The 9,388-nt window shown below is 54.1% G+C and overlaps 2 protein-coding genes across 3 annotated transcripts in view; one reads left to right on the forward strand and one right to left on the reverse strand.

The window, feature by feature from the left end:
• Window positions 1–5,514, forward strand: part of Macrod1 (mono-ADP ribosylhydrolase 1) — a 141,371-nt gene extending 135,857 nt beyond the window's left edge. The window contains exons 5-11 of one of the 2 annotated variants that reach the window (XM_021208585.2): window positions 3,928–4,044; window positions 4,297–4,418; window positions 4,501–4,531; window positions 4,643–4,716; window positions 4,982–5,063; window positions 5,155–5,189; window positions 5,365–5,514. In XM_021208585.2, the coding sequence (XP_021064244.1) occupies window positions 3,928–4,044; window positions 4,297–4,418; window positions 4,501–4,531; window positions 4,643–4,716; window positions 4,982–5,063; window positions 5,155–5,159 (431 nt within the window). In that variant the 3' untranslated portion in view covers window positions 5,160–5,189; window positions 5,365–5,514. The remainder of the gene's footprint in view (window positions 1–3,927; window positions 4,045–4,296; window positions 4,419–4,500; window positions 4,532–4,642; window positions 4,717–4,981; window positions 5,064–5,154; window positions 5,190–5,364) is intronic. The other variant, XM_029534753.1, reaches the window with a different exon arrangement.
• A 151-nt stretch (window positions 5,515–5,665) lies between these two features.
• Otub1 (OTU deubiquitinase, ubiquitin aldehyde binding 1) overlaps window positions 5,666–9,388 on the reverse strand; it is a 15,889-nt gene continuing 12,166 nt past the window's right edge. Inside the window, exons 5-8 of the mRNA XM_021200247.2 lie at window positions 7,426–7,544; window positions 7,145–7,229; window positions 6,855–7,049; window positions 5,666–6,724 (exon numbers count right to left, since the gene is read on the reverse strand). Coding sequence (XP_021055906.1) covers window positions 6,527–6,724; window positions 6,855–7,049; window positions 7,145–7,229; window positions 7,426–7,544 — 597 coding nt within the window. The 3' untranslated portion in view covers window positions 5,666–6,526. The remainder of the gene's footprint in view (window positions 6,725–6,854; window positions 7,050–7,144; window positions 7,230–7,425; window positions 7,545–9,388) is intronic.

The following is a 9,388-nucleotide window of genomic DNA, read 5'->3' on the forward strand; positions in this document are numbered from 1 at the left end:
TGTAGACCAGGCTGGCCTCGAACTCAGAAATCCGCCTGCCTCTGCCTCCCAAGTGCTGTGATTAAAGGCGTGCGCCACCACGCCCGGCTACCAGTAATCTTTAGCCTGAATTTTGGGAGAGAGAAATCTCAGTAGAGGATGTAACAGGGCCAGCTCCATAGAGTGGCAGAAGGGAATGGGGATAGCTGACCCTTTGGCAGGGGTACAACTGCCCTCTGAGTCCCCTAGGCCACTGGCTCCTCTTGTTCCTGTAAATAATTAATTAGCCCCTGCTCGCTTGTTTGTTTAGTATGAGGAATGCTCCCCCACTGAGACACATTTATTGCTGAATAAATTTAAATATCTAATCTTCCCTTCATGAATATTACAGCACCCTAAATAGAAGTCAACAGTCCTCAGTGCCTTACTGGAGTGGTCCCCACCAGAGCTTGCCTTGGTTGGTCTGCAGAGGGTCAGGGTCCAGCCCTCTCCCCCTGCCATGAGACAGCTCCTACCACCCCCATTCCCCCCGCTTGCTGGGGAGAGTTGTGCTGGGACAAAGAGGAAAGAGTCTTCTAAGTCCCAAGTTGGCTGTTAGGTCTGTCCACAGTTACAGGAGGTTGTCCCTTAGCATCTCCCGGGCTTTAGGGGACTGACTAGACAGGAAGGGAAAGGGCTGGAGTTCAGTAGTGAGATGTAGGGATTAGGGAGGGCAGCAGCAGAGGAGAGGCCTGGGACCAGAAGAGCCCAGAGTGGCCAGAGAGGAGACAGCTAGTGTCTGAGAGCAGCTTGGTGGGTGACAATAGTATACAGCCCTATGGATGAGCTGCACAGGCCAGAGAGACGAGGGGCCCCAGGCCAGATACTCTTCTGGGGGGATGTCTGGGTTCAGGGAGAGGATAGGTACCAGGCCGCAGGGGTGAAGAGGGCAGGGAGACAAAATATGACAGAAGCGGTTGCCAGAGGCAGATGAGCACTGGCCCACTGATGGTAGGGAGGTTGGGGGGTGGGCAACAAAAGCAGCCACATCATGGTCCCAGTAGAGTCCCCGAGCCTTCGATGTTTAGAGTGGGATCTATGCCAAGTTTTACTAACCATGTCTCAGCTTCTTCCATAAAGAAGGGGTTGGCAGCACCTCCTGAGTGGGGTGTGAGGCTCAGCACCCCAAGGTGCTTACTGCAAGGAGGTCCAACAGGAAGGGATGGAGGCTGACCAGCTCTGCCACAATGGAGGGATGCTCATATCGGACCAGGTGGACAGGAGGCTGTTGAGCAGGCTTAGACTGAGCTGCAGGCCTTAGTGTTTGGTGAGAAAGGACTTTACCATTTAGTCTAACTGACCTCTGCCTCCCAACTGTTGGGATTAAAAGTCACTGCGTTCTTCCCCGGAGAGAAGCCAACTACTGTGGGACGGACATCAAGGGTGGTGGGGAGACAGGTCTTGACAGTGGACATCCAGAAGAGGTGGGGGTGGGGGTGAGAAGAAGGGGCCAGGCAGCTGAGACCCAGATTCCAGGGCCAACCTGTTTGGGGAAGGGTAACACAGATGTGGTGGCCAGGACCTCATCTTTGTTTTTGGTCACAGTCACGAGGTCCAAGTCCTATTCTAAAAGTTGGTAGAGGGATCCTGTGCCAGTCCTCTGTGCCCTCACTTCCCCGGGTTAGCTTCAAAGGACTAACTGCAGACCTGTTCCTTTGAGGAGGGTCTGTATTTCCACACGACCCTGTCAAGGTCACCTGCAGGACACTTCACACTGGAATAGCAGGTAGTGGAGTGTCAGGGGGCTGAGACTGATATCCAGGGACAGGGGGTTCCAGGAATGTCACCTCCACAAATCCCTGTGCTCACCTTACACGACTCCCCCACCTCACCACGGACTTGCCGTACACTGTCTGTTATGATAAAGGCTAAATCACTTTGTACCGGATCAAGCCCAACACTGCTCAGCTAACAAGAATTAGAGTCTGACAAAAAAAAAAAAAAAAAAAAAAAGAATTAGAGTCTGACTTCAGGGTCCAAGGACACTTGTTGCTCTTGAAGAGAACCCAGACGCAATTCCCAGACACCACATGGTGGCTCCCAACCCTCTATAATCCCAGTTCCAGGAGGATCCTAAACACAGTGAACATACATGCACGTAGGCAACACATTCACACACATAAAGTAACATGGACAAATCTAAAAAATAAAATAAAAAGATTCAGAGCCTGGCATAGTGGTGAACTCCCCTAGTCCCTCGCCCAGAGTGGAGGCAGGAAGGTTAGTAGCTTAGTTTTTGGGTTTTTTGTTTTTTTGTTTTGTTTTGTTTTGGTTTGGTTTTGGTTTTTCGAGACAGGGTTTCTCTGTGTAGCTCTGGCTGTCCTGGAACTCACTCTGTAGACCAGGCTAGCCTCGAACTCAGAAATCCGCCTGCCTCTGCCTCCCGAGTGCTGGGATTAGAGGCGTGCACCACCACTGTCCTGCTAGGAGTTTAAGTTTAAATAGAGGCTAGCCCAAGCTACACAAGACCATGTGGCTCAAATAAAACCAAACACAACAAATATGAGGAAAAAGAAAAAAGGTCAGTTTACTCAGCAATGAGCTCAGGGGCAGAATGTGTGCCCTGGGTTCTCTCCCTGGCACTACCTCACCCTGCAACATTTATTTTTCTAACATGCCAGAGAAGTAGCGATGTGCCCTGGGTCACTAAGGCTGCTTGCCTCCCCTGCCGCTGCTGTTCTGTCCAGTGCTGGGTTCTCTGGGCCGTCCCACCAGGCGCAGATCCACTGCGATTCCTGTGGACCCCAGGCTTCACACAGGCATGGGACTCTCAGCACCCGCTCTGCAGAATCCTGCTTAGGAGAGCAGGGGGCCTGAAATACCCTGCCCTGAGCCATTCCCAGGGTTCTCCAACTCTGGGAAAGCACCCAGTGCCAGCTCTGAGGAAAGTTGAAAATCAGGTGTAATTGGAAACAGGAAACAGAAGAGAGGGGGCGTCCACTTGGCGGTACCCCATCCTGGGCCAAGAAGTTGGAGGGATGCAGGAAAGAGAAAGGGTTAGTTAGGAATCTGTAAAACGGAGCCAGAATTTTTTGTTTGTTTATTTGTCTTGCTTGCTTGATGCCAGTGCAGCCAGATGCCAGGCAGTAGACCTTCTCAAGGATAGGCCTGGGCTCCATCAGCCCTGACATCTCAGGGGGCACTGTCCACATTTTGCAGTTGAGATCCTGGTAGAACAGACAGGGGCAAACCAGAACTTGCCTCAGCCTGTTTGGGCAAAGTTACATGGTTCTTGGGTGAACAGCAGAATTGCCTCTGGGCTTCTGCTGGCTCTGGAATATAGCAACGTTAAGAGTTGTTTATCTGGGTCTGGATCCCCCAGGGTCACGGAGAATCCCAAGAGCCTCCCTTGGATAAACAAGCCCGGGCCTGGCCTTAGCTAAGCAGGATGTGCTAATACTAACGAGTCTGCTAGTTGCCCCAGCGGGGCTTGAGAGGTTAGAGACACCTGAGAGGCCTGGTCCAATGGGAAGGAGCTGGAAATGCTAGGCTCAGGCGCGGGATAGGACCTGTCATTTGGAACTAGGTGGCCTCAGCTCCTCAGACGGGATTAACTGAGGCTTGGATTTTGAAGCGGCCTCATCAAAAGGTGGGCTTTGGGATCCCACCAGATTCTTAGATCTGAGTGACCTCAGGACAGCTCGGACCGGACAGAGAAGCAAGTGGGTGGTCCAGGCGCGCCCCCTGCCGGTCGCCCCGTGTCTCTTCGCTCCAGGGTTTACTGCAACTCCTTGCAGCCTCAGTTTCCCTAGATGTGAAACAAGGGGCGACAAGGGCAGCCTTGGAGAGAACTTTGTGATGCCAAGTGAGGCAGTGCATAGCCTTGGAGTCTCTTGGGATTGGGCTGTCATGCCTGATCCTTCAGGGATGCGGGGAACCCGACAGCTCATCTCTCCCGGTCCCCTGCAGTGGACGGCTGCATTCATCGGGCCGCGGGATCCCTGCTCACGGACGAATGCCGCACCCTGCAGAACTGCGAGACCGGCAAAGCCAAGATCACTTGCGGCTATCGGCTGCCAGCCAAGTGTGAGTGTTCGAGGGGAACTGCCCACAGTCACAAGGGGGCGTCTTAACGTTAAGTGTAAGGGTCTCGCCCCTCTGACACTCCAGATAGCAGATGGCAAATAGCTGGAGCTACAGCAGAGAGGAGCGAGAGGGCAATGTCAAGGTCTTCCACTACCTAGCAGTGATGTGGGTGGGCGGTCAGTCTGTGCTGCAAGGGTGAGGTCCTTTTAGTGAGACCGCATGAGATTGACTGAAGCTGTCACCCTACCCTAGATGTCATCCACACGGTGGGGCCCATCGCTGTGGGCCAACCCACTGCCAACCAGGCGGCCGAGCTCCGCAGCTGCTACTTGAGCAGCCTGGACCTGCTGCTGGAGCACCGGCTGCGCTCAGTGGTAAGAGTCAACTGGCAGCAGGGGCAGCAGGGAAGGCACCAAGTAACCAAGTCCCCATGTCATCTGGCCCTTTCTTCCCTAGGCTTTCCCGTGCATCTCCACAGGCGTGTTTGGTGAGTCTGGAAAAGCAAGGCCTGGTGTGGGCAGTGGCTCCCCCCCTTTCATCACGGAGGTGGGTGGGGCAGGGCAGGGCCAGATGTGGACTCACCAGACCTTGCCCTCAGGCTACCCCAATGAGGAGGCTGCAGAGGTAGTGCTGGCTTCACTGCGGGAATGGCTGGAGCAGCACAAGGACAAGGTGAGACCTGACAGAGGTTGGCAGTGAAGCTGAAGCCTGGGTGCCTAGCACTGAGCTGTGCCCTCCCTTGGCCTACTCCCTAGGCCAGGCTTGGTTGTTGAGACAGATGGGAAGGAGTGAGTGTGCAGTCTGAACCCCTTCTATAAATGGTACAGTGAATTCTTCAGTCTCCTGTGGTGTACAGTGCACCCATGGTAGAGACCCCGCAAGGGCAGGTGCATTTGGGGGAGCACTGAGAGGAGCTGAGCAAATCTCCCTGGCACAGGTGGATCGGCTCATCATCTGTGTGTTTCTGGAGAAGGACGAGGGCATTTACCGGGAGCGCCTGCCCCATTATTTCCCAGTAGGTATGTGCCCTTATTTTCCTCCTGGCCACCCCAGGCCAGCCTACCCCTCCCCAATGCCCCGGGGCATCTCTCACTGTCCTCTGCCTTCCAGCCTGAGGTTCTCACAGCCCACCCTGAACAGGACTGGTAAGCAGGGCCTGGCCCAGTACCGTGTGGCCGCTCTACACTACTAACCTGGCCCTCTAACACCCGCTCAATCTGCTATCGCTTACTTCCATGCAGTGGGGCGGTGAGGGCAGGGAGGGGCCCAGGGGCTTTCAGAAGTCGGCAATTCCCTCTAACCTCTCTGCTCTGCCCTCAGACCCACCCGGGCCTGTAGGACCTCGTTCCCAGCTTTGAGAGGTCTCGGAAGCCTACAGCTTGTTCCAGCCTGGCCACCACAGGGTTCTGTCCTTTCCCTCAGCCCTGCCTTTCAGAAGCCTCCTAATAAAGCTGTCTGGCTCAGCCCTCACTGTCTGGGTCTGGCTGGGTTCTCCCCACTCCCCGACCCCCCAGGAAGGTAGCCCCTGGTAGGGGGGTGGTGTCTTGGACAACTTGCTTCAAGAGGCTACAACAGCCCTGGGTGAGCCAGGAAGGTAGATGCATGGGCCAGACAGCAGAGGCAGCGGCAGCAGCACTTCACATTTATTGAGGGCCTGCCCCCAAGGAGCTCACAGCTTGGGCTGAGACCCCACATATGCTGGGGGTGGGTAGGAGAAGGCAAAGAGGCAGGTAATGCAGATATGGCCCAAGCAAAGGGGGTGCAGAGCAGGCACAGGCAGGGGCTTTGGGGAACAGGGAACAGGCAAGCCCTACTAGAATGTCTCTCTCACACCAGTCAGCTCCTCGAGGGCCCAGAGGATGCCAAGCTGCTCCACCCACTCTAGGCCAGCCTCCTCCCATGAACCTCTCCCCCCAGCACTCCAATCATGCAGACCCTTGAAGGTTGGCAGAGTTGTACCTGGGGGCCCTGGCCAGAACAGCCAGTCTGTGAGTGCTTTGTATGGGTGGCTTGAGACCTCTGGTCAAGTTCCCACAGAAACCCTTGGGAGGCTAAGGAAGAAAGGGCAGGCCTATGGGTAGAGAGCAGAACTCCAAGGAACCAGAAGAGGCCCACAGAGGCCTGGTCCCTTCAAACTTCTCTTGGCAGGAATGCTTGGGGTAGATAGGTGGAAAGCTGGGGGGACCCGTCCTGGGGAAAGGGACAGCCAGACACACAACAGCCAGCGGGCAGGTAGGGAAGGGCGGCAGAGCAGGGAAGCGCACACTCGGGCTCACCACCAGCATCCCCTTTAATAAAACATGGAAGGTTCTATGACAGGAAAAGGGAGGAGTGAAATATGACCATTTACAACCACAAAAAAAAAAAAAAAAAAAAAGAAAAAAAAAGAAAAAGAAAGAAAGAAAAGAAAAGAAAGAAAACCCTCTGTACATGTCTAGCGCCTGGCAGGGGAGGCAGGCGGGGCACAACAGGCCAGCCGGTCCTATTTGTAGAGGATATCGTAGTGTCCAGGTCGGTAGAGAAGGTAGACCTTGGGCTCGGAGCCCTCGGGGAAGACGTGTGGGTTGGTGGTGCCGCCCTCACCACGGTCCATGTACTCCACTTGGATGGACACACTGAGGGCCTGGGCCAGGGCGATGATGTGGATGTGGTCGCTCTCCTTGCACATGGGTTCCACCTCCTGTGGCACAGGGGCAGGTCAGACCTGTCCCAGGACCCCTCCCCCAGATCCCACAGCTCACCCTGGCATGCCCCACCCTGACACAAGAGAAAAGAAGGGCCCCAGGGCAGAGTGGGAGAGGAGGTGGCACCTGCTGGCAGAACTCCTTAACAGTCCGGCCACCCTCGATGAAGTGCTCGAAGAACTTGCTCTCCCGCTGCAGGTAGCCTGATGTGAGCAGTCGCAGGTAGACCACAAGGTAGTCTGAGGTGCTCTGGTCATTGAAGGAGGCCAGCAGGCCAGCTACTGAGGTCCGCTTCTCCACCTGCTCGATAAGGTCCATGAACTGCCCCACCAGGGACAAAAGGTAAGATGAGGAAAATGGCAACAGGCCACCCTTACCATACATTAACCCAGCCTGAAACTGGTGGGCTCACTCACCGTGTTGTGGAAGTCCTCGATTGTGAATTCAGTGAAGCCCTGGGACACCAGGTCCTCTTTACTCTTGGCAGACACGGCTTTGAACCTGTACGTGGGAAGGAATGGGAAGCCAATATGGGCTCCTCGGCCAGCAGAGCAAGGCCCTAGCCAGCCCAGTCCTGCCTAGACAAGGACACCCACCAAGCTCAAAAATTAGTCCCCAAGCAACCCAAATGATGGCTGGCCTAAGGCCCTGAATTCCTCAGGAGAGGCCCAGAGCCCCCAGTGCCCGTCGTCCTCACCGCTGCAGTTCCTTGCTGTCATCCAGCAGTGCCTCCAGGTGGGAGAAGCCGAACGCTCGGTAGAAGCAGTTGCCATCAGGTCGGGTCTTCCGTATGTATGAATACTTTTTGTGGAGGTCCTGCAGAGATGCAGCTCAGCTTAACATTCACCAGCCCAAGAAATGGCTAGAAAAGCAGGTGGCAACTGAGCTCCAGGTTCCCACCTCCTGGCTTCTGAATGGGGACACCAAGTAACCCACTGGCACAGAGTCCTCCCCGGAGGCTCCTGGAAGCTATGCACTTATATGTCAATGGTTGTACGGTCACCAGTTGCTAAGCCATGTGGGTACCACTGGCTAGAGCTTTGTTTAAAAACAGGTGACTAAATCTGTCCTTGACTAATGCAGCTTCTTAAGGTCTTTAATGCAAGCAAGACAAACAGGAACAGGACAGGCCACACTACCAGCTGTCCTGCCCAGCAGGGCTCTAGCCACAGAGAAGCTCTCCCTACAGTCTGGGGCTAAACTAGCTCTGCAATACACTTTCACCTTCTAACCATGCTGCCCACAACAGGGACCACCTCCTTCAGCCTTCCTGCTTCCTCCAGATGAAGCATGTCCCACGACACAGACTCCTAGTACTGCTTAGTAAGCAGGTCCTACCCATCTGGACAACCCTGGCCCAGGTCACCTCTTGTGCCTGCTCCTTCCTCAGATGACTATCCTCAGACAACTGTCATAATGAGAGCCTTTTTACACTGAAAACATGGCCCGGACATCTCATCTGCCACTATGCTGCCCCAATATTCACTACCAGCTCCTGTCCCTCAGGTTCAAGGACATCTTCCTATCAGTTATGATTCCAGATTCATGTAAGATCCAGGTAGGCCTCCCAATAAAGACAGAAACTTGTGTGGGGGGCTTCTGTTAAGAGCCCTCCCCAGCCTCGCCTGGGACAGAGGCAGCACTACCCTTCTCATTTTCACCTGTCCTCCCCCAGGCTGCCCCTCATCCTTCTCCACCAAAGGACACAGTACCCTTCTTTAGGACACCTGTCAGTTACAACATACCCAGGGCTTCCTGCCTGCCCAACAAACACCAGAGGCCTGCGAGGATCTTTACCTCTTAGTCACAGATACAGTATTTCCTTTCATTTTGGTTTTGAGACAAGGTCTCATTTTGCAGTACAAGGCTGGCCTTGAACTTGCTGTAATCTTGCCTGGGGCTGAAATTCAAGACCACCAAACCCAGATAGAGTTTTACCTCAGATGCTCTGCCCCCTACACCTCTTCCATGTCTGAGACATCTCCACTGGCACAGCTGGTTTGCACCAACTTCATCTTCACTTAGGCTTTCAATTACCTCAGAGATGGCTCACTTCTGCCCCAACCCATCTACCAAACAGTAGATCCCTTAGGCTCTTCCTTCAACAAAGCTAGCACCCAAATGTATCAGTACACAGCCCTGGTACTATCACACCTGCTTAATGTTTTACTGTCAAAGCCCCTCATCACTCCCTCTCCCTCCACTGTTCCCTGAAACCTATTTTCACCCTGAAGCTAAGCCTTCCTCCTCTTTGCATCCTTTAAAGCATCCAGACATTCCCAGGCCAAATTGGCTTTCATGGAGGCTCCAGCCTGCCCAGATGTCCACTTATTAAGCCACCTCAGACCCCATTACCCTTGAACACCCTGTCACTCAGCATCTTGCTTCTGTCTGTTCATCAAATACATCTTTCATAGAGGCTCTTGCCCTCTACCCCTATTTTAAATGCAAATTCTCAGCTAGGCATGGATGAACATGCCTTTAACCCCAGACAGAAGCAGGAGGATCTCCGGAGTTCAGGGCCAGTTTGGTCTACGTAAGCAAGTCCAGGACAGCCAGGGCTCTGTTACACAGAGAAACCCTGTCTCAAATAACCAAGGAAGGAAGGAAGGAAGGAAGGGAGGGAGGGAGGGGAAGGAAGGAAGGAAGGAAGGAAGGGA

Source organism: Mus pahari, chromosome 1 (assembly GCF_900095145.1).
Source record: "Mus pahari chromosome 1, PAHARI_EIJ_v1.1, whole genome shotgun sequence".
Taxonomy (NCBI): Eukaryota; Metazoa; Chordata; class Mammalia; order Rodentia; family Muridae; genus Mus; species Mus pahari.